Source organism: Epinephelus lanceolatus, chromosome 1, assembly GCF_041903045.1.
Source record: "Epinephelus lanceolatus isolate andai-2023 chromosome 1, ASM4190304v1, whole genome shotgun sequence".
Lineage (NCBI taxonomy): Eukaryota > Metazoa > Chordata > Actinopteri > Perciformes > Serranidae > Epinephelus > Epinephelus lanceolatus.
In genome coordinates, this window is record NC_135734.1 from 27,643,494 (window position 1) to 27,668,099 (window position 24,606).

Below are 24,606 nucleotides of genomic sequence, written 5' to 3' on the forward strand. Positions count from 1 at the left end.
AAGTGGCTGCGAGGTTTTCCAGGTCGGATGTAAAAGACTAAGAACGAGGCTTTCAAATGAATTATAATCTAGTTTAGGTTTAGGGCTGATTAACAGACTAGAGTTAAAAATGGCTGCAACTCCCCCTCCTCGGCCGCTGCCTCGAGGAATGTGGGTATTATTATGACTGGGAGGAGTGGACTCATTTAGACTAACATATTCATCTTGACACAGCCAGGTTTCAGTGAGACTGAGTAAATCAATATGATTATCTGATATTAATTCGTTTACTAACACTGCTTTAGACGATAGACATGTGTAGCCTCAGATTCTAGCCATTATTTTTTCTCTTGATTTCCCAAATATATTATTATTACTCGATTATGGCTGCAACAATTTTTCCCTTTGTCAACTGATATGCTGATTTTCTCAAGTTTTTTTTTTCTTTAAAAAAGGTCAGAGATCCTGGAGTATGATAACCAGATATGAGAATGAATAAAACTTTTCAAGACAACACTTTCCAGTTGCTTGACTTGTCCAACTAACATAAATATATTAATTTTACTATCCTATGTGTACTATTATGTGCATCATCTGTATGTGTATCTGTTAAACCAACTAAATTGATCTGTATCCATATCCGTACTCACTACGTCCAGAGTTGAAACCAGAAGTGACTGGAGTTGACTGAATATGGATGGGACCCAACCAATATAGGTTGATCAGAGTTTGCCAGATTTATTATTTATTAGAAAACTATTTATATTTTGATCAGAAAGGTAAGAGATTGAACGCAGCTGCCCAAATGAGGGTTTTCCTTCAACTGACTCCTTTCAGGAGTCAGTTGAAGGACTCCTTATTGCTTCTGTTAAGTACTGATTAAAAAAAAAAAAGGAGCAAAATGACAGTGGGTTGGTGGACGACTGATGCAATCAGTGTGTGCCGGAACACTGTGTAACACTCAACACGTTCTCACTCCCACGTCATCAAATACGGCAGCTTGGTCAGTGTCCCTGCACTTCAAACCTTGAGGCCCTAGGTACTCCTCTACTATCAGTTTTGGACGTGTCAGTTTCTGTGTCAATTTCCCCTCGTTTCACGCTACGGCGTCTTTCAAAATAAACTTTGTCTTCAAGGGAAACTTGGGATTTGCCACCAAACTACTTTAGGGTTAGGCAACAAAACTACTTAGTTTTTTAAAAACAATCATGGTTTGGGTTAAAATAACCAGAGGTGTAAGGTAGAGAAGTAATAATACTTATTGCAGTACCTAAGTGTTTTCTGGGAGTATCTGTACTTTACTAGAGTTATTATATTTATTCCTCTTTTCTTCCACTACATTTCCTAAATGAAATGTATACTTTTACTCCAGTACATTTTCCCTAAGCATTTTCTTTACTTACTACAAAGTAGGGAAGGCAAGGAGGAAGAAGGGAGGGAGGTTTGGACGGACAAATGAAGGAATGGGAGGGAAGGAAAAACTGGATTTGTTCCTTAAATCCTTTCAGTTTTATTTATACTTTTACTTTTAATACTTAAGTACAGTTATATATCAGATATTTTAAGACTTCTTTTAAGTGATATTCTAACAGGTAAAATTTTTGTACTTTTAATCAAGTATTTATTTCAGATACTTTATCCACCACTAAAAATGACTCTTCTCAAAGTAACTTAATGAATATGTCAAGTGACAACTATGTCAAGTAAGGTATGCCAGTAACTATGTTATATAGGCCTAAAAATCAAGTTGACCTTTGATTTTTACACGGATATGAACACCGGTCTCCATCCACCACCCTAAACCTTCTACTCAGACAGGACAGGAAACAGGATTACATTGGAGTTACCCTAAAAAATGCAGTGCATGCATTTTATTTAAGTAGTTCCAACTCTGGAATTATTAAGTCAAACCTATGACCTCGAAAATCTTAATCAACTTAAACCAACTTAATATTTATGCAAAAGTTGTGGTGATATTTAGTGGTAAAATTACTTTAAGATATTGCAACTAATTTATTTTAATTCCATCCTACTCAAAAATGTCAAAAATTCATTTTGACCAACTTCTTAAAATAAGTTGTCAACTGACTTCAACACATTAATGTAACACACATAATTTTTCTATGCAGTGAAACTTCTTTATTTTATGCGTTATCCGCTAACCCCATGAATCATTTTTTAGAGAGTAGGGTACCTTGTGCGGCAGTAACAGAAGCCAAGGGCCACTAACCGGGCTGCAGAATTTGACGCCCTGGGAATAAGAACAGATTGTAACACAGGTAACACTGATTGCGGCAAGCCTAGTGTCCAAGGAAAGTTTCTGGAGAGGATGGGCCAGAAAATAGAAACTAGGCTTTCAGAAGAAGGATTAAAGTCAACAAAAAGCACTTCATGGGACGGTGGAGATGTGGCGAGCTCACCGGCAGGCCAGGTCAAAAGCATGCGTCACCAGTGTTTCTGTAATTACTATCACTGTCAGAGGGGGAAGACAAAAGTCCTGTATTCCAGCTTTGATGAATGAAGACCTTGTTTCAACACAAAGACGATCCACCTCATGATACCATTTTACATCACTCATCATATGTAGATTAAATGTCTATATCCATATTTTTTATATCACTGTACAAAGATTCTGTATCATTTTCTTTTCATTTCCACCATTAGGTTGATCATGCTTTAATGTTTTCTTCCCATTGTAACATTTTTACACAACTCAGATAACAAAATGACCAAAGTCATTCATTGGCTAAATACTTTGTTTTGTTTGTTTTCTCAGGGACACGTTTGTTTTGTGTTTGGTGAATGGTGGATCAAGCTTTGTGGCGGGGTTTGCAATCTTTTCAGTTTTGGGCTTTATGTCCTATGAACAAGGACTGCCAATATCTGAAGTGGCTGCTTCTGGTAAGACCACCATCACACTACTTCTGTTCCAGTACACAGATTTAATGATCACATCTCTGTATACGTGAAGAGCTCCCGATAACAATAATTTTACAGACAGGGGTTAAGAGATAAGCTGTTGTTTGTACTGCAGGACAGATTGGTCGTCACTCATCAAGCTACTGAACAAATCAAATCTGATCTTAAAATGGAAAATGTTTGTTTTTATGAATTCATATTTAAAAATCTGATGTGTTTGGAAAATATATGTGTTAAAGGAGCTATATGTAAGAAATCTAAAGCAAATAGTCGTAAAATCATCCTAATATGTCACAGAGACTAAGGAATAATGTTCATATAACATACTGATCTCACCAACAACAATAGTACGGCCAGAATATTTGCATCTAAAAAATTTTTTTGCAGTCTGCAAATCATGTTTATGTTTTAAATTTGTGTTTGGCCTGTTGCGCCACCCACCGCCGTCTACCAGTTACGCAGTCAGTAGAGTCTCAGCATCAGTTACAGTTACGACTGAGCTACAGCAGCACGGCAAGCAGCATTAGCAGTGTCCCGGTACAAAGCATTAGCACCCGGCTCCTCCTCAGCTGTATCCCGGCAGCAGTGTTAGCAGCAGAGAAGCCGGACTTGCTCGAACAGTCCGCTGGAAAACTGAAGATCAAGGATGCGGTGACGCAGCCCTGCCACGGCAGCCGCCCGTGGGCAAACAAATCAGTCTCCAGCGTGCCGCTGTCCAGCAACCTCGAATCTGTAGGGGAGGGGGGGCGGACACGACTCGCGGCAGTATTTTGAATTTGAGTGCAGTAACCGTTTTGGCCACATTCTTACATACAGCGCCTTTAATTTCAGAGATTAATACAAAGTATTTTTAAAAGGTCATGGAAAAAGATTAAAACTTTGTTGATTATCCTTTTAATTCTTCGTTTAAGACATATAAAAGCCGTTCCTGACCTCAACCTACTTCAATAAACTGCAGCATTTTTCAGAAACATTACCATCACTTTAGTCGACATTTGTGAGGTTACATCTCATCAGTGCATCTCTCTGAGTGATTTTTCCAAAAACAAATAAATCAATCAATCAAGATTTACCACCTCATGGTGGTTTGCCTCCGCCAACCAAGTCAAGTTACAGTTTACATCCATGTCTGTCCAGACTCATGTGAAGAGCGGATAATGGCTAAGGCCCATCCTTGAGTCAAAGGCAAGGCAAGGCAATTTTATTTATATAGCACCATTCACACACAAGGTAATTTACTGTGCTTTACCAGAGAAATACAATAAAATAAAACATTAAAGGAACAATAAAATTGTGTTTGAGATCATTAAAAACAAAAGCTAAAAGCAAGACAATAAATAGTTAAAAACAGTGCATTTAAAAAGCAAACATAAAGCAAAAGCAACAGCAGACAAATATAAAAATAATAGCTACAGATTATCCTAACAATAAGTTACATATCTAGTTCACTGGTAAGCTGCAATAAATAGTAATGTTTTAAGCCCTGATTTAAATGATCTGACAGTTTCAACCGACCTCAGATATTCTGGAAGTTTGTTCCACAGGTGGGGAGCATAGAAACTAAAGGCTGCTTCACCTTGTTTGGTTTTGATCCTGGGAACACTGAGTAAACCTGTTCCAGATGATCTGAGGGGTCTGGATGCTTCATAACGTACAAGTACAGTACAGGCCAAAAGTTTGGACACACCTTCTCATTCAATGCGTTTTCTTTATTTTCATGACTATTTACATTGTAGATTCTCACTGAAGGCATCAAAACTATGAATGAACACATGTGGAGTTATGTACTTAACAAAAAAAGGTGAAATAACTGAAAACATGTTTTATATTCTAGTTTCTTCAAAATAGCCACCCTTTGCTCTGATTACTGCTTTGCACACTCTTGGCATTCTCTCCATGAGCTTCAAGAGGTAGTCACCTGAAATGGTTTTCCAACAGTCTTGAAGGAGTTCCCAGAGGTGTTTAGCACTTGTTGGCCCCTTTGCCTTCACTCTGCGGTCCAGCTCACCCCAAACCATCTCGATTGGGTTCAGGTCCGGTGACTGTGGAGGCCAGGTCATCTGCCGCAGCACTCCATCACTCTCCTTCTTGGTCAAATAGCCCTTACACAGCCTGGAGGTGTGTTTGGGGTCATTGTCCTGTTGAAAAATAAATGATCGTCCAACTAAACGCAAACCGGATGGGATGGCATGTCGCTGCAGGATGCTGTGGTAGCCATGCTGGTTCAGTGTGCCTTCAATTTTGAATAAATCCCCAACAGTGTCACCAGCAAAACACCCCCACACCATCACACCTCCTCCTCCATGCTTCACAGTGGGAACCAGGCATGTGGAATCCATCCGTTCACCTTTTCTGCGTCTCACAAAGACACGGCGGTTGGAACCAAAGATCTCAAATTTGGACTCATCAGACCAAAGCACAGATTTCCACTGGTCTAATGTCCATTCCTTGTGTTTCTTGGCCCAAACAAATCTCTTCTGCTTGTTGCCTCTCCTTAGCAGTGGTTTCCTAGCAGCTATTTGACCATGAAGGCCTGATTCGCGCAGTCTCCTCTTAACAGTTGTTCTAGAGATGGGTCTGCTGCTAGAACTCTGTGTGGCATTCATCTGGTCTCTGATCTGAGCTGCTGTTAACTTGCGATTTCTGAGGCTGGTGACTCGGATGAACTTATCCTCAGAAGCAGAGGTGACTCTTGGTCTTCCTTTCCTGGGTCGGTCCTCATGTGTGCCAGTTTGGTTGTAGCGCTTGATGGTTTTTGCGACTCCACTTGGGGACACATTTAAAGTTTTTGCAATTTTCCGGACTGACTGACCTTCATTTCTTAAAGTAATGATGGCCACTCGTTTTTCTTTAGTTAGCTGATTGGTTCTTGCCATAATATGAATTTTAACAGTTGTCCAATAGGGCTGTCGGCTGTGTATTAACCTGACTTCTGCACAACACAACTGATGGTCCCAACCCCATTGATAAAGCAAGAAATTCCACTAATTAACCCTGATAAGGCACACCTGTGAAGTGGAAACCATTTCAGGTGACTACCTCTTGAAGCTCATCGAGAGAATGCCAAGAGAGTGCAAAGCAGTAATCAGAGCAAAGGGTGGCTATTTTGAAGAAACTAGAATATAAAACATGTTTTCAGTTATTTCACCTTTTTTTGTTAAGTACATAACTCCACATGTGTTCATTCATAGTTTTGATGCATTCAGTGAGAATCTACAATGTAAATAGTCATGAAAATAAAGAAAACGCATTGAATGAGAAGGTGTGTCCAAACTTTTGGCCTGTACTGTAGATGTGCAGACTTTCCTTATAGATGTCATAATGAACCTGAAGTCTGTTTTTTCGCCACCTGCGTTCTGCTTTTCTACATTCTCTTTTTTGAGCTTTTCCCCATGTGGCGTTCGTCCATGGTGTTTTTTTCTTACCAGAGACAACTTTGACCTTCATGGGGGCAATATTCATGGGAGGTTTGTGTCAAAGTTAAGGTACTTTTCTCAAGGCCTTGTTGAGATATGGTGTTGACAATAATGGGACAGACGGATGGACGAATAAGCCAAAAATATGATGCATCCTGCTGTTGATGCAGAGGCAGAAAAAATCTGCAGGAAATGAATAATGCCGTCAAGTCAGTACGCTCCACAGTCCTTGTCTGCAGCAATCGACTCTGTACTTTAAGGAATGTGAGTATTTTGTGGTAGCTGTGACTGAGTGAATTTTATCTTTTATGATACAGGGCCTGGCTTGGCATTTATTGCCTATCCACGTGCAGTAGCCATGATGCCTTTACCTCAGTTATGGGCTATATGTTTCTTCATCATGGTCATCTTATTGGGTGCTGACACACAGGTGAGATAAAAACACATTTGCATTAGGGGTTATAAATCCTCAATTTAGTTTTTTTATTTAACCCTTCACAATAACTTTTTGTTTTGAGGTATTTTAGCTTACTCCTTGGTGTGTATGTCTCTGGCAGTTTGTGAGTCTGGAGTGCCTGATGACCTCAGTGACAGACATGTTCCCCACCGTGTTTCGAAGAGCGTATCGTCGAGAATTGCTGCTACTTTGTCTCTGCTCGGTTTGTTTCTTTCTTGGGCTCCTTCTCGTCACAGAGGTGAGAACTCATGCTTGTGATCTGTTCACAGTAAGTAAAAGCCGGACTGTGCATCGTCCAAAAACAGGCCAATACGGAGTTGTCTGGACCTGCAGGACGCTGAACTGATTTAGTCATCTAGTCATGTTTTTGTGTTTGATGTGCAGTAACAATCGACCCTCTGTTTTCCTGCAGGGCGGCTTGTATTTCCTTCAGCTCTTTGATCATTACGTGTGCAGTGGCAACAATCTTCTCCTTCTCTCAGTGTTTCAGTCAATAGCAGTCGGATGGATATATGGTGAGTCATTATGGTTGTTCTGCATTGAAGCAGCTTTTGATTTTATTCCTACTGAAATGATTTTCTATCAAAATTTTAGAGGGTTTGTCATGGTCAAAAAATCTTTTTCATGGGAAGCAAACAAAAGTCCACTTCATACTGTATTCCTTAAGGCAAATTATTAAAAAAAAAATTCATGTAATGGTTAATTGTGTTTTTGGACTGAACTCAAGTCAAACAATTGGAGTAACCAGTTAAAGACATCAAGCTTTGAGTTGTTTATGGGCAGGGAAACGACATGAGGTTTAGTGTCAGTTAATAATAGAATAGAATAGAATAGAATAGAATAGAATAGAATAGAATAGAATAGAACAGAACAGAAGACTTTATTGTCATTGTACATTGCACAACGAAATTAGGTGTAGTACCCTCGGCAAGATAACAACACAATAAAAAGGACAGACAGTATATAAATATAAATATAAATATAAAAAGACGTCAGTAAGATATAAAAACAATAAAGTGCGTGAGAGATATAGGAGGCAGTGTAAAAACAGCAGCAAGGTGAGGTAAAGTGCAACGGTGCAGTTCAAAGTGCAAAGGTCAGTTCCTCAGATCGGTATGTGAGTGCAGGGAGGTTGATGGAGGCCACAGCCCTGGGGAAAAAGCTGTTCCTCAGTCTATTTGTCCTTGCTTTGAGGGCCCTGTACCTCCGTCCTGAGGGCAGGAGAGAGAACAGTCTGTGACCCGGGTGGGTGGGATCTGTGGCGATGCTGCTGGCCTTCCTCTGGAGGTGGATTTACTATGACGTAGGGGTTAAGACTTCGACTGTAAATTGTTCAGAGTTCAAGTTCAAAGTCAAAATTGTAAGGTAAAATGTTGGATTTGGAACATCTCTCTCATATCCTATCATCCGTCTCCCACTCAAAGTTTCTACTGAGGTTTTTGAGTGACGCTTCAAATGTCTGTAGTCAAAGTTATGCCGTCATCTTCCTAAAAATATGCTCTCCATTCTCAGAACATGTTTTTATTGTCTGTACCGAGGGTACGTACAGAGTTTGGGAAGTGATGTATGCAGCTCCTTATATGTGGGATCTTCTGCAGAAGGACCTAAAGTTGCACTTGTTGGTTCCTCTTGGCCTTTTCAAAGCACTGTTGCAGGATTTTTGTCCACTATCCTCTATATGCCAGTGTCACGGTGTATCTTAGCTGGTCTTTGAAGTCAAGCGTAGCTGCCATTTCTTTTTTTTTCATTTTTATGGTTCATTTCTATTATACTATAAAATACTTTTTGGCTTTCCTTGTAGTAATTTTATTTTGTGTTTTATATTGCTTGTTTTAGAGCTTTACATTTTTATTCTGTATTTTTGTTCTGTGTTGTCTGTCTGTAACTTAAAAACAACTCAATTTTAATAAAGTGATTATGGTGTGTGACCACATAGCAATTTCTTTGGCAGTAAAGTGTTGACAAGGTACTAGAGAGTGCTTCATCCATGTGCTTTATTAAGAAAAATAAATAAATAAATAAATAGATTTATATATATATATATATATATATATATATATATATATATATGTATATGTATGTGTGTGTGTGTGTGTGTGTGTGTGTGTGTGTGTGTGTGTGTGTGTGTGTGTTTGTGTGTATTTAAATATATGTCAAAACTATATAAAAAAATTACATATAAAAATATAATAATAAATATATATATAAAAAAATACATTAAAAATATATACAATTTTTTAATATATATATTTTAAAACGACAATCTACGCATGGGTTCTGTGTCTGTGACACAATATCTCCTATGGTGAAACGGGTGTGTTTGTGGACCCAAATGCAGTACCAGGCTCGCAGGAACAGTTGGTAATGACTTTTATTAGCACCACAGCAAACAGGGAATGCAGCAGGCAGAATAAACACAGAATAAAGTTCGTTCTTCGGGCAAGTTGCCCTCACACAGTCTCTGAGGCTCAGATGAGGGAAAGAGATCAAGCTTACGGCAGCCAAAGGTGGCGAGGCAGACGCACCGTAGGCTGAAGCGCCGGCTGATCGTGCTGAGAAGCCGACGAGGAGTGAGCTGAGGCGAGGTCGGGAGCCGGTGGGGGGGTCGTAGCTAGAAGAGCCGTCGGCGAAGGCAGAAGCACCGTTGAGGAGCAGGCAGGAGGGTAGACGAGGCCGGGCGGAGGAGTCGAGACCAGACGAGCAGGCAGAAACCAGAGACGCAGAAGCAAAGCACGAGGTCGGGGACAGAAGGCAGGTGAGTTTACCGGGAGGCAGACGAGGAGAGCAGGTCGGGGACAGGAGGCAGGTGAGTTTACCGGGAGGCAGACGAGGAGAGCAGGTCGGGGACAGGCAGAGTTGGCACCGGGAGATCAGGCAGGAGAAGAACGCTGGAGAGTCTCGCATAATGCTAAAGAACAATCTGGCAGTGAGTGAAGGTGCTGGAGAGGCTTATATGCAGGGCTGGTTGATGAGCTGCAGCTGTGTAGGCAGGTGAGCAGAGTTGGGCTGATGAGGTGGGCGCGGCTGGCAGGTAGAGTGAAGCAGAGGGAGGGGGAGTGGAAAAACACTGCAGCAGAGTGGCAGGAGAGGACTGAGAGACAGGGATTGTGACAGAACCCCCCCCCTCAAGGGACGGCTCCTGACGTCCCAAACAGTTCCAGAGGAGCCGGGTGGGTGGCGGGGGCCTGGAGGAGGGCTAAAATTCCTCAGAGGCCTCTGTCCCAGTCTCTTCATCCTCCGAGGCCGGTCCCGCATCCTCCTCCTCAGACCCAGATGCCTCAGATGCAGGAGGAGACCGAAGGTCAGTGTTGGGGCCCCCTTGTGCCGAGGTGATGTTGGAGGGCTGGTCAGGGTGTTGGCGATGGAACTCCCTGATGAGCCGTGCGTCCAGGATCTGACGGGCCGGAACCCATGACCGCTCCTCCGGACCGTACCCCTCCCAGTCGACGAGGTACTGCAGGCCCCTTCCCCGGCGACGAGAGCGGAGCAAGCGGTGCACCGTGTAAGCAGGGTCCCCATCGATGATGCGAGGCGGTGGGGGTGGCCGGGAGGCGGGCTGCAGGTGGCTCTCCCGACACGGCTTTAGCTTGGAGACATGGAAGGTGGGATGAATCCGCATGGAACGGGGCAACTTGAGTCGAACAGCCACTGGGTTTATCACCCTCTCGATGGGGAATGGACCGATGAATTTGGGGCCCAACTTCCTCGACTCCACCCTCAAAGGCAGGTCCCGGGTAGAAAGCCACACCTTCTGTCCCACCTGATAAGGGGGGGCCTGGGAGCGGTGACGGTTGGCGGCTGTCGAGTATCTGTCGGCGGCCCGTAGAAGTGCAGCCCTGGCCTGTGTCCAGGTCCGGCAGCAGCGGCGGATGAAGGCCTCCACTGAGGGACAGACGGTCTCTTTCTCTTGAGCAGAAAACAGGGGAGGCTGAAAGCCGTAAGCGCACTGGAAAGGGGAGAGTCCAGTAGCGGAGCTGATGAGGGTGTTGTGGGCGTACTCCACCCACAGCAGTTGCGAGGACCAGGAGGCAGGGTGCCTGGAGACCATGCAGCGGAGCGCCGTTTCCATTTCTTGATTCATCCTTTCTGACTGACCATTAGACTGGGGATGAAATCCAGACGTCAGGCTGGTGGAGGCCCCCAGGAGACGTCAGAATTCCCTCCAGAAGGTAGAGGTGAACTGGGGGCCTCGATCGGAGACCACATCAGACGGGAGGCCGTGAATCCGGAACACGTGTTGCAGAATCAGTTCAGCAGTCTCTTTGGCCGATGGAAGCTTGGGCAGGGGCACGAAATGAGCCATTTTACTGAAGCGGTCCACAATAGTCAAAATGGCAATGTGGCCCCCTGACAGCGGCAGTCCAGTGACAAAGTCCAAAGAGATGTGGGACCAGGGGCGGTGAGGCACAGGCAGGGGTTGCAGGTGGCCGGCAGGGGCCTGCCGAGGGGCCTTGTTCTGGTTGCAGATTGGGCAAGCGTTAACAAAGTCTCTGGTGTCCTCATCCAAAGTAGCCCACCAGAACCGCCGTTGTAGGACCTCCTTGGTACGGAGGATCCCCGGATGGCAGGTGAGCCGGGAGTCGTGGGCCCACTGCAGAACCTCCGTCCTTAACTCCTGCGGGACGAATAGGCGGTCTTGGGGGCAGGAGCTGGGCCCGGGCTGGTCCTCCAAAGCAGCTCTAACTCGCTCCTCCACCCCCCAGGTGAGAGCGGCCATCAGACGAGAAGTGGGGAGGATGTTGTCAGGGCTGGGGGAGTCCTCTTCCCCGACCATGAACTGACGGGACAGGGCGTCAGGTTTGACGTTGCGGGAGCCTGGACGGTAGGAGAGAGTGAAGTTGAATCTGGCGAAGAAGAGGGCCCACCGGGCTTGACGAGAGTTCAGCCTCTTGGCCGAGCGGATGTACTCCAGATTCTTGTGGTCAGTCCAGACGAGAAAGGGGGTCTTGGTTCCCTCCAACCAATGGCGCCACTCCTCCAGTACCAGCTTCACCGCCAACAGTTCTCGATTCCCGATGTCGTAATTTCTTTCAGCTGGGGACAGACGCCGGGAGAAAAAGGCACAGGGGTGAAGCTTCTGGTCCCTGGCAGCACGTTGGGAGAGGACGGCCCCCAACCCCACATCCGAAGCGTCGACTTCTACGACGAACTGTCTCTCGGGGTCAGGGATCAGGAGAATGGGGGCTGAGGTGAACCGCCCCTTCGGGTGCAGGAACGCCTCCTCAGCGGCCGAGGTCCACCTGAAAGGGACCTTGGAGGAGGTGAGGGCGGTGAGAGGTGCTGCCACCGTGCTGTAGCCCCGGATGAACCTCCTATAGAAGTTGGCGAACCCCAGGAATCGTTGCAGCTGTTTGCGGGAATCAGGGACGGGCCAGGAGGTGACAGCTGATACCTTGACGGGGTCCATCTCCATGCGGTCCCGGCCTATGATGTACCCCAGGAAGGAGACAGAGGGGGCGTGGAACTCGCACTTCTCCGCCTTGACGAACAGGGAGTTCTCCAGCAGTCGCTGCAACACTGTCTGGACGTGATGAATGTGTTCTTGCTTGGAGCGGGAGAAGATGAGAATATCGTCTAGGTAGACGAACACGAACTTATTGAGCATGTCTCGGAGCACGTCATTGATGAGGGCTTGGAACACAGCAGGGGCATTGGTGAGGCCGAAAGGCATCACCAGGTACTCGTAATGTCCAGTAGGGGTGTTGAAGGCCGTCTTCCACTCGTCTCCCTCACGGATCCGGACCAGATGGTATGCGTTGCGGAGGTCCAACTTAGTGAAGATGGTGGCCCCTTGGAGCAGCTCGAAGGCTGAGGCGATGAGGGGGAGAGGGTAGCGGTTCTTCACCGTGATGTCGTTGAGCCCTCTGTAGTCGATGCAGGGCCTTAATGTCCCGTCCTTCTTGTCGACGAAGAAGAACCCCGCTCCGGCAGGTGAAGAGGAGGGTCGGATGATCCCGGCGGCCAGGGCGTCGTTTATGTAGGTCTCCATGGCTTCCCTTTCAGGTGCGGACAGGGAGTAGAGGCGGCCCTTGGGAGGGACGGAGCCGGGAAGGAGGTCGATGGCACAGTCGTAGGGCTGATGAGGGGGCAGAGAGGTGGCCCTAGCCTTGCTAAACACCTCCCGGAAGTCATGGTAGTCAGGGGGCACCATGGAGAGGTCTGAGGTGGAACGGGAGCTGGCCGGTGGCGTGGATGCCACTGCTGGTCTGAGGCAGATCTGTTGACAGGAGGGGCTCCATCCCAGGATGGACCCCGTGGACCAGTCTATGTGGGGGTTATGACGGCGAAGCCAGGGGTAGCCAAGAATCAGGAGAAGGTTGGGAGATCTCAGAATGTGAAACTGAATAGTCTCTTGATGTGTGCCGGACAGAAGCATCGAGATGGGAGTGGTTTGATGAGTGACAGTCCCCAGGAGATGACCGTCCAGGGCGCTGGCTGGCACGGGATGAGGGAGAGGGACCCTAATGAGGTCCAACTGGCGGGCGAGCTCCTCGTCGATCAGGCTGACGTCCGCCCCCGAGTCGATGAATGTGGCGAGGGTGTGGGACCCCCCTGGCAGCAAAAGCTGGACGTGGAACAGAGGTCTTGGGTCGGGGGCAGAGTTCTGGGAACGGCTCAGCAGAATGCCCCTCTTTACTGCTGAGCCCTCCCTTTTGCTGGACACCGGGAAACAAAATGGCCGGCCTGGCCACAGTAGAGGCAGAGATTTCCCCGGCGTCGTCGCTCTCGCTCCTCCGGCGTTAGGCTGGTCCGCCCCACCTGCATGGGCTCCGCCCCTCCATGTATGGGTTCAGGAGGTGGGACAGGAGGGGCTGGGAGTCGACGTTGACGGAAAGATGGCCGGTGATCCCCTCCCTCGTGGCGTTGTTCCCTCCTCCTTGTCTGAATCCGCCTGTCCAGCCTCGTGGTCAACTCGATGAGTCCGTCCAGGGAACTGGGGAGGTCGAACGAAACCAGCTCATCCTTCACGTACGGAGCCAGCCCGTTGAGGAAAGCGTCACATTGGGCGGCAGCGTTCCAATCACTGAGATGAGCCCGGGTCCTGAAGTCAATGGCGTAGTCAGCAACTGTCCGATCCCCCTGCTTCTGGCTCATGAGACCCCCTGTAGCATCAGGACCCAGGGAAACGGGACCAAAAACCTTGCGAAGCTCCTCTGAGAAGGCCTGGAAAGAGGCGCAGGCTGGTGTGCCTCTCTCCCACTCTGCCGTTCCCCACAGACGTGCCCTTCCAGTGAGGTGGTTGATGGTGAAGGCGACTCTAGCCCCCTCTGTGGCGAAGGTATGAGGTTGCAGAGCGAACAGAATGGAACAGTTTGTCAGGAAAGGGTTGCAGCCCTCAGGGTCCCCTGCATAGCGTTCTGGCGCCCCCACCCGGGGCTCGGGTGCAGTGCTAGAGGACGGCCCTGGGGTCGGAGCAGGAGGGGCTGGAGCCGCAGCAGGAACGGCGTGTTGTGTCATGGCGGCCGCCATCTGTTGCACCTGGGCGGCTAGCGAGGTTAGCGCTCGTTCCAGAGCAGACGCCGACTGACGAGCCTCCGCCGCGTTGGAGGCTAACTGAGCCTCATGCTGCTGGAGCATGCCCTCCACCCGGGCTAGGCGAGACTGAGGTGAAGCAGGGTCTGCTGGGTCCATTTCTGGCCAGATTGTACTGAAACGGGTGTGTTTGTGGACTCAAATGCAGTACCAGGCTCGCAGGAACAGTTGGTAATGACTTTTATTAGCACCACAGCAAACAGGGAATGCAGCAGGCAGAATAAACACAGAATAAAGTTCGTTCTTCGGGCAAGTTGCCCTCACACAGTCTCTGAGGCTCAGATGAGGGAAAGAGATCAAGCTTACGGCAGCCAAAGGTGGCGAGGCAGACGCACCGTAGGCTGAAGCGCCGGCTGATCGTGCTGAGAAGCCGACGAGGAGTGAGCTGAGGCGAGGTCGGGAGCCGGTGGGGGGGTCGTAGCTAGAAGAGCCGTCGGCGAAGGCAGAAGCACCGTTGAGGAGCAGGCAGGAGGGTAGACGAGGCCGGGCGGAGGAGTCGAGACCAGACGAGCAGGCAGAAACCAGAGACGCAGAAGCAAAGCACGAGGTCGGGGACAGAAGGCAGGTGAGTTTACCGGGAGGCAGACGAGGAGAGCAGGTCGGGGACAGGAGGCAGGTGAGTTTACCGGGAGGCAGACGAGGAGAGCAGGTCGGGGACAGGCAGAGTTGGCACCGGGAGATCAGGCAGGAGAAGAACGCTGGAGGGTCTCGCATAATGCTAAAGAACAATCTGGCAGTGAGTGAAGGTGCTGGAGAGGCTTATATGCAGGGCTGGTTGATGAGCTGCAGCTGTGTAGGCAGGTGAGCAGAGTTGGGCTGATGAGGTGGGCGCGGCTGGCAGGTAGAGTGAAGCAGAGGGAGGGGGAGTGGAAAAACACTGCAGCAGAGTGGCAGGAGAGGACTGAGAGACAGGGATTGTGACATATGGTGACAAATGCACAACATTCACTTGGAAAGTTCAGCAGGAAACAATCCTGCGCAGCCACCACTGGAATGCAATTCTACAATTTGTAAAAAACTAAGACTATTAGTGTAATCTTTATTTGCAACTGAGCAGAAATACTGGGTTTAAACAGAAAAAACACATGCACAAAAAAAGTCCAAATGTCAACATTATGAAAGAAGCTTCAAAATATTTGGTGCAGCCCTATCGAATATATAAAAAGCACCAAACTTAACAAAACTTTAATAAAGTGAATGGCAGAACAGCAGCAGAAAAACAGTCTAGACCAATATTATTATCTTAATATCTTATCATAGATTTATCTGTGTATTTGTTAGCAGGACAAAAATGCTTTAGAAGTGTTTGAAGTCCTTTAGAAAGAGTCTCAGTGTCACATTTTGCCCACCAGAGAGCACTGGCAGCTGTGAAATGTTGTGCTGAGCACATATCTTAGTCATAACCCTTTAATAGCCAAATGTGAAGGATTCTTATTTAGTCATGTGTTGGGTTAGACTTTTTAAAACTCTTTGATACCAGTGTCTGTCTCAAACATCCAAATTAATTTGCAGAAAATATGATGGTTTGGGGCTTAAAATTAAATTTATCACTGTTTTTGAATGTCTAAACAATCACCCCATTGAGTCAGGTCTCAGCTGCAGCAGAGTGGCCAGTCTCTCTGAACTGGCGTTGCTCTGAACAAAATGTTGGCAAACAAACCACATTTTAGGTATGAAAAAACATCCGTGCATCAGTGCATCTGTGCCTTTATAACATGGCCTGCACAGCAGGTATTTTGTCCACACTTGAATTCCTATTCTCTCTTTTACATTCAGCTTTCACTCCCATTTAGCTTATTTAAGCTTGATGGACATTGGGTCCTATCGAGAGGGGCGCTTGATCTCTTTGACATTCTTTCTTTCAACGTGAACAAAAGATCTAAAAGAGCTTGATGCATTCACTCTGTAAAAACATGTCCTTCACACTGCCCCCCTGTCAAGAGGGATTTAAATGCTGCCTCGGAAAGGTTTGGGGTAATATTGAAATAATGTTAATAAGGTAAAGTGGTGTTATTAACTGATGTCTTCTTAAAGTAGTAATTGTAACATGACCACCCACAATAGTTAGTCTTAAATCCTACCATGTACATTAAAATACATTTTGGGTTCAGAGTCAATGCACAGGAGTTATCTGCATGTCCCACAAAATCACATCATGTATTTGTCTATGTTTTGGGTGACTTTGCAGAACACCTTTTCATATCTACAGAAAGTTAAAACAGCTTATCTATTTTCCTTTTGATTACCAGGTGCAGATCGTCTCTATGACAACATTGAAGACATGATAGGGTATCGTCCGTGGCCGATAATGAAGTATTGCTGGCTTTACGTTACCCCCGCTGTTTGCATGGTGAGTGAAACTCATTTGTTTCCATCATAAAAGAAAGATATGTAGTTTAATTTATTTGTGCATAATATAGGTGACAAAGCAAATGAGTCTTCTCTGTGAGAAACACAGGAAAATTACAACAGTTGTGGCTAACTTCTTTTGGACATTAACACCAAATAATGATCTTTTTTTTTTAATAAAGATATTTTTGGGGGCATTTTAGCCTTTAATCGACAGGACAGACAAGTGTGAAAGGGGGAGAAAGAGGGGGAGTGACATGCAGGAAATGGCCACAAGCTGGAGTTGAACCCTGGCCCCTGCGGCAGCCTTGTACATGGGGCGCCTGCTCTACCACTAAGCCACTGACGCCCCACAATGATTTTTGAGGGCACCCAGTAGCTCAGTGGGTAGAGCAGGGGTCAAAGGCCATGACCCTGCTGCAGCACCAGTGAGTTTGATTCCAGTGTGCATCCCTTTGCTATGTGTAATACCTTCTCTTCTCTTTAGTGTAGTTGCGCAGAGATTAGCTAGCTACTTAGAAAGGAATAGCTTAATAGATACCATGGTGCAGAAGGCAGGAATACCAGGTTTTTCAGGGTGTTTAGAGCATACTAGCATGATCTGGCACCAGATTCAGGCAGCGAAGATTAAGAAAAGGGACCTGCATGTAGTATTTTTAGATCTTGCAAATGCGTTTGGTTCAGTACCGCATAGCCTCATTTGGAGTGCGTTTGACTACTTCAGAGTGCCACAGGTAGTTGTTAACTTAATGAAAGCATATTTTCAGGATATTAGGTTGTGTCTAAGTACAGCAGGTTTCACAGGTTGGCAGAGGCTAGAAATAGGCATCATGGCAGGGTGTACTATTTCTCCATTAGCATTTACTATGGCAATGGAAGTAATCATCAGGGCTTCTAAGTGGGTGGTAGGTGGGGAGAGACGACAGAACGGGTTGCATTTTCCACCAGTTAGGGTTTACATGGATGACATGACACTGGTGACCACAACAATGCCATGTACAAAGAGGCTACTAGAGAAGGTAAATAAGAACCTCAAGTGGGCCAGCATGAAGATCAAGCCTAGTAAATCTAGAAGCATCTCGATACGTAGAGGAAAGTTAAGTGATAGGAAGTTTGTCATAGATGATGAGGAAATCCCAACAATTAGGGAAAAGTCAGTAAAGAGCTTAGGTAGGTGGTACAATGTGGAGTTGAATGATAAGGAACAGGTGGTGAAATTTAGAAAAGATGTGGCTGAAGGATTGGATAGAATAGATAAATCAGAACTTCCAGGAAAGTTGAAGTTGTGGTGTTTGCAATTTGGGCTATATCCTAGGTTAATGTGGCCATTGTCAATTTATGAAATTCCTATATCCGTTGTGGAGAGAATTGAAAGGTCGGTTAGCTCCTATATTAGGAAGTGGTTGGGTGCTCCTAGGTGCCTAAGTAGTGTTGCATTGTATGGAAAATGGATACTTCAGCTGCCAGTATCTAGTTTAACAGAGGAATTTAAATGTACCAAGGTCAGGACAGAGCTCTTGTTATCTGGGAGTAAGGACGTGGTAGTTAGGAGTGTGGTTCCAAATCCAACCAAGGGGAGAAAGTGGAACCCAAGATCGGCAGTTCAGGAGGCAGAGGCAGCTCTTAGGCATGCAGAGATTGTAGGTAATGTTCAGTTTGGCCGGGGAGGCCTGGGGAATAAAGCAGGTCTCAAAGATAAAAGAAAGCTGGTTGTAGAACAGATACGTAGACAGGAAGAGATGTTAAGGGGTGAAAAGGTAGTGGCCCAGGCTAAACAGGGACAGTGGTTGAATTGGGAAAGTGTAGAGAAGAGGAAGCTTAGTTGGAGGGACCTGTGGAGTATGGAGGAGAATCGTATTAGATTCCTGGTAGGGGCTACATACGATGTGTTACCAACCCCCAGAACCTAAAACTGTGGGTAAATGAGGACCCATCATGCCCATTGTGTTCACGTACCGCAACCTTAAAGCATCTTTTGTCAGGCTGTAAAATTAGCTTGTCACAAGGCCGATATACATGGTGACATAACCAGGTGTTGAAATGTTTAGCTGCAGGCATCGAAGGGAAACGAAGACAGGTGAATTCAGAAGGTGTTAAGGATAAGAGTTTAGTAATTCAGTTTGTCCGTGAGGGAGAGAAGTACAGAAGGGATAAGTTAGTGAGGAGGCAAGGGTGTGGCCGCCTAGAAGGTGCTTGTGATTGGGAAATGCAAGTAGATTTAGGGGGAAAGCTTGTTGTTCCCCAGGAAATAGTTTGTACCAGGCAGAGGCCTGACTTAGTGTTGTGGTCAGTGAGTCAACGGATAGTTTATTTCATTGAGCTGACAGTTCCTTGGGAAGACTCAGTGGAAGAAGCCTATGAAAGAAAAAAGCTTAGATATGCAGACTTAGGAGCAGAAGCTGAGCAGCGAGGATGGAAGACAAGGATTTGTCCAGTGGAAGTGGGATGTAGGGGATTCATAGCAAGATCAGCTGTCTCACTCCTGGGGGAACTCGGAGTGCGGGGACAGAGTTTGAGGAAGACAGTGAGGGAAATGTCAGATGAAGCAATTAAATGCAGCCAGTTTATCTATTACAGAAGAAATAATGTCAGTTGGGGGCCAGCAGGGGGAACTACTAAACAGGGCACATAACTCCTTGAGATCAGGTGGAGAGATCTAATTCCTCTCAGGAGGAAATCCAGGAAGAGGAAGTATTTAAGTGTGGGAGTGGCCTATTTGAATCCCTTTTGTTTGAGACAATGCGGCAAGGTGAGTGTGTTTGCTGATCCTGTGAGTTTATTTATCTCCTTTAACTTTAGCTTATATTGTAGTTATGCTATGTAGCGTGTGAAATAGAGTATGGTGAATGTGCTAGGAAAGGTAGTATCAGCCCTGTTTCTACCTGGAGCTCGCATGTACGGAGCCTGGGTTTGGTTGAAGGTGGCAGTGCTGTTTGGGCTGAGAAAGTCATGTGTAAGTAAGGTAAAGGAGGTTATTGGGTTGGTGCGGGGAGGGGAGCAGTGAGACCTGGCATTAGGGGAGTGTCTCTGGGACGCCAGAGATCACTGTCTAGCCTCCTGGAGGTGTCGTGGGACCAACTAGACGAAACACTGGTGAAAGGAGGTTCCCACCCGATGACCCCAAAGACGTTAGTTATCACTGCTCACTGGTTTTTATAGTTAAGCCTTGCCATATTAGCTTATCATAGGGCTTAGGTTATTCACTGAGTGTTGATCCTTTCTCTAGAGCACAAACTTCTTGTGTTTATTTGAACTCTTTGTCCCCCCCTTTCACACTTAATACTATCCATCAATTAAAGGCAAAAAGCCCAAAAAATAATCTTTAAAAAAATAATGACGCTTACTCTTACTCATACTGAAAAAAATATGTAAAAATATTCCTATGTGGTCCTATGTGTTTTTCTCATACATCCATGGTTTTTCTACATTAACTTTCACTGCGGAGGAGCAGATGACTTACAATACAGTGTCAGAGCTGTCTGTTGAAACCACAGAAGCTGCAGTAGCTGTACTGCTGCCTCAGGAGCCAATAGAGCCCGGCTGTCACACACTTCCTGGACAACCCTGGACATCATGATAAATGGCAGAATTGTTGCACTGTGAAACCCTCTACATCACGGCTCCATCACTACCACACCCACACTTCTCTCTCCACAGAACTACCAGCAATAGCTGCTAACAGAGCGAGTGGACTGAAAGCCCATTTGTATGATAGCATGTTAACCCGAAAACAAACGCCTGTTGCTTTGACGGGCCGTTTCTCTGAAAAATACACCAAACCAGTGGTTCCTAACTGGTCTAGCCAAGGGGTCCATATTTCTCCTTAGTCATGACAATCAACAACACAGTGGACGTCACATTTGAGTTTGGCCATGTCATTGAGATAGTTTGCTTTCTCTGTCAAGCAGCTGTCCAATAGTCACTCACTCTACAGCAGGACACAGCACTTCGAAATAAATGCTCTGTGCTAGAAATTCAGTGTACGTCAAAATAAAGTGTGCATTTTGCTAACTTGACACCTTTGTGAGTCACTTGTGGCCCATTCAGAATGGACCCGTGACCCACTTTTGGACTGCGACCCATCAGTTGGGAACCACTGCACTAAACACTCTCCCAAACAGAAGCTCATGGCAAATTATTGCACACAATGATGTCATCAGACCTTCCTAGTCTTCATTCAGAACATGAATCTTGCACCAGTGCACAATTCATTTTTTTTTTCCTGTTTTGCAAATGTTGTTGTTGTTGTTCCATTGTGCATGTGTTTGACATTATTGGCTGCATGAGGTGTTCCAGGGCAGAGGTCCACTCGCACAGACATCAGATATAGGAAATTTCAAACATAAATATGAACAGTTTCAGCAAAAGATTGGATTTGTAAACATAGTCAGGACTGAGCATTAAGCCCTGTTGTGTGAACGCAGCCATCTGAGAGCTCTTCGAGGGGTGTGAAGGGATAGGGACTCTTCTCTTTGTTATAAAGGGGAAAAACAGGTGTGTTATACAGAAAATTATTGCCTACTGTGAGCTGTAAAAAGCGACAGGAGGAGGAGACTCATATAGCTCCCTATGTGTTCATGGTAGATAATTCAGGAAACTTGAGACATGGTATGGTATATGTTGGAATTTAACAGAACAAATATGGTCTTTTTTTTGTCTTTTTAACACATTTCCCAGTCTGTCACTGAGCCAAAAACAGCAGGTGGAAATGAGATGGGTACCTTACAAGTGCTTGAGCTGGTTCGTACAATAACACACAAGATGAAGGAGAGAGGGAGACGAGACAGAGCCGGAAAAAAATACTTCCGCAGATTATAATGTTTTAAAAAAGTTTAAAGTTAGAGCAACAGTGTTTCTGTAGTCAAAGTCTGGTGGTAAAAATGGATGTACAGGATACTTAGCATTACTATCATACATAACATGGCCAAAAGTGTGTGGACACCTGACTAACCACTGGTGATAATATGCAGCCACATCGGCCTTCACTCGTCTCGGGTTTCAACTAGATTTTGGAGCCTGGCTGTGTGAGCATTAGTGAGGTCAGACATTAATGTTGGGTAATAAGACTTGGCTTAGTCACAGTTTTTCCTAGAGTTGATGATGGGATAGTCAGGGTCCGGTTTCACAAAAAGTGTTTTTAGACTGCTATGTAGTGTTATGTCAGCTTTGGCCTCTGAGAAGTCTGGAGCAAGGTGGAAAGTTTCATTAAAATAAAGACAGGTTTATTCTGAGACTGAAAAGTTAGCCACACCTACCCCCCCAGCTTAAAGGAACACCTCACCAGCAAATCAACCATTTGTATATTACTTACTCACCATGTGTTACCTTGAATCCATGAAAAAAAATTGTTTTTCACGAATAATCTAAAAAGGGCGAACATTCTTCATGAATTAAAGTAATTACGGTTCAAGTTTAACAACAGCAAAACCATATTAAAACATCTGTTGACAAACTCTAACACAACTTTTGCAGTATAATTTAAGTCTCATTTATCCAGCCATATGTTCAGCACTTCCCAAACACTTTTAATTTCCATTAAAATGTTAATAATATAAAACACCTTACCTACGAGTAGCACCCTGAGTATGCCTGGATATGTATGTGCGTTTTAGGCACACTACTTGTCCATGCGTGAGACCGAGACCGCTTGTACTGACATGCTTTAAATTAAATTAAACATTTTAATTAAAATGCATGTTTGTTTGTTTTTGTACTGAGCATTAGATCTCTTCAAGGTGTTTGCACATAAAAAAATCATTGCTGTCAAGTGTACTCAGATCTGGGCTCTAGTCTTCCTGGTTAAGGGACAAAAAAGAAGGCTGCTGGAGAGACAGGAGCTTAGTGGTTTGATGGAGTTGCTTGTTCAGCCATGTTTTTTAGTGTGAAAACAGCCCTAATTCACCCAGACGTCACAGTGAAGTAGTCTTAAGATAAGACAGTGCTGTGCAGCAGATGAATGTCAATGTCTGTCTGAAGAGTTATTATCAGTTACATCAAAGCTACAGTCTTTATGTCTATATGTGTGAAGCCGGCCTCAGGGCTCTGTAGAGGCCAGTCAAATTATTTCAGTAATAACTCAGAAAGCCATATCTTAAGAGACCTCTTTTTCCTTTAAGGGGATGGTTGTGTTGAAACAGGTAGGAGCCTTCCCCCCTTAACTTTTGCCACAATGTTAGAAACCCACTTTTGTCTAAAATATCCAAAACTGTGAAAAACCTACGTGGACCAAAAGTACACAAAAGTATGTGGACAGAGGTGTCCCAATAGTTTTGGCTATTTAGTGTAAGTTAAAAGGTACCACTGTAGACCTATAAATCATTCATATGTGTTTATCAAGAATACCTCCATGTGGTAATAATAACCACAACATTCTTCAAGGACAAAATGTTTGCTGAACACTGACACCTGTGTAGACATCACCAAACTGGAGGTGAAAGTAAACAACACACCTGATTTCGCTGAAACTGTATGATTAATGCACGTTGCTCGTTGCTCTATTGCACTAGTTTTTAACATTGTTCAACAGCTTAATGGAGGCTGGAACAAGTAACGAGCAACGTGCATTAAACACATGGCACTTTAACACTCAGCACTTTTTCTTGCACTTTAGACATCTCTGTATGTTTCTGTGTTGTGATTGTTAAATGTAGTCCATGTCTGTTTTATGTGATAGAACTGTCATTGTGATGATGTGTCCCTGTGATGATGTTTTTATCTTGTCCTGTGAAACAATGAAATGTAGCACTGCGCCCAAGATGAATTTCCCTTATGGGACCTTACCTTACCTTATGAAAATAATATTGTTTTTTTCCTGTCAGGGTACCTTCATCTTTTCAGTAGTGAAATACAAGCCTCTCAAGTTTAACAAAACGTACGTCTACCCCACGTGGGCTTATGCTTTGGGCTGGTTCCTCGGACTGTTCTGTGTTCTCCTGGTTCCTCTGTGGGTCGCCTTTAAAGTCAGTCAGATGAAAGGGACGCTATGGCAGGTATGTACTCAGTAAAGAAAGATAAGTATTACAGAAACATTACTGACATCTTATGTGATCTAGGGCTGAAACAATCAACAGAAAACAATTTGACAATTATTTTTATGATCAATTTACTTTTTTAAGTTGTAATTTTTAAACCAAAATACCAAAAATTGTCTGGTTTCATTTCCTCTGATGTAAATAGCTGCTAGTTTCTTTGTCTTTTATGATAATAAACTGAATATCTTTAGGTTTTGGACTGTTTATCAGACAAAAACATGCCATTTAAATATGTCAGTTGTATCTCTGGGAAATTAAAAGGTGTGTTTTAACTATTTTCAGACATTGCACAGAACCGACGATTAATTGAGAAATGAACCAGCAGATTAATCGATAATGTAAATAACCGTTTGTTGATCATTATGATAGCAGATCAGTTCATGAAAACTTTTTGTATATAAAACTAAACTAACTTTTTCCGTTGTGAGGCTGGTGTCATTGCTAGGGACAGTTTTTAATGGTTTGCACGACGGCTGTCACTCAAGTTCGGGGCATCAAAGCTTTGTTCAAAAATATTCACAAATAACTGAAACTTCAGCAGCAACTTCAGGGATGAAAGATGAGGACATAAGTCTGACTTTTTGGAAACATCAGTTTTCAGTCAGTGTATCTAAAATAACATGACAATAAGCTACTTTGTTAGAGAGCAGGTCGCAGTAAAATTAGATTTAAGATGGCATATCTGGCACTTGACTTTTTGAGATTCATCTTCACAAATTTTGAAACTATTCCTTACTATTCATTTATAAATAAGTGTGTAGGGTTCGTGCTTACAGTGCCCGTGCTCATGTCTCACTTGCAACAAAATACGGCATGGTTGTGGCAAAAAGGAATATTTTAACCCTTTGGAAAACTGAGCATGTGCCTTCGTTTATGACCTGAGCTGGTCTAAACCATACATAATTACAGAGACACAATTTAA

The 24,606-nt window shown here is 44.9% G+C and overlaps 1 protein-coding gene across 2 annotated transcripts in view; it reads left to right on the top strand.

Annotated features, from left to right (window-relative positions):
- The window catches only part of LOC117256944 (sodium- and chloride-dependent GABA transporter 2-like), a 45,257-nt gene that overhangs the window by 16,091 nt on the left and 4,560 nt on the right, over positions 1–24,606 (top strand). Inside the window, exons 9-14 of one of the 2 annotated variants that reach the window (XM_078168650.1) lie at positions 2,756–2,880; positions 6,632–6,744; positions 6,872–7,009; positions 7,184–7,286; positions 16,554–16,654; positions 20,105–22,344. In XM_078168650.1, coding sequence (XP_078024776.1) covers positions 2,756–2,880; positions 6,632–6,744; positions 6,872–7,009; positions 7,184–7,286; positions 16,554–16,654; positions 20,105–20,230 — 706 coding nt within the window. In that variant the 3' untranslated portion in view covers positions 20,231–22,344. Of the gene's footprint in view, positions 1–2,755; positions 2,881–6,631; positions 6,745–6,871; positions 7,010–7,183; positions 7,287–16,553; positions 16,655–20,104; positions 22,345–23,471; positions 23,643–24,606 lie in introns of those variants that run through there. The other variant, XM_078168647.1, reaches the window with a different exon arrangement.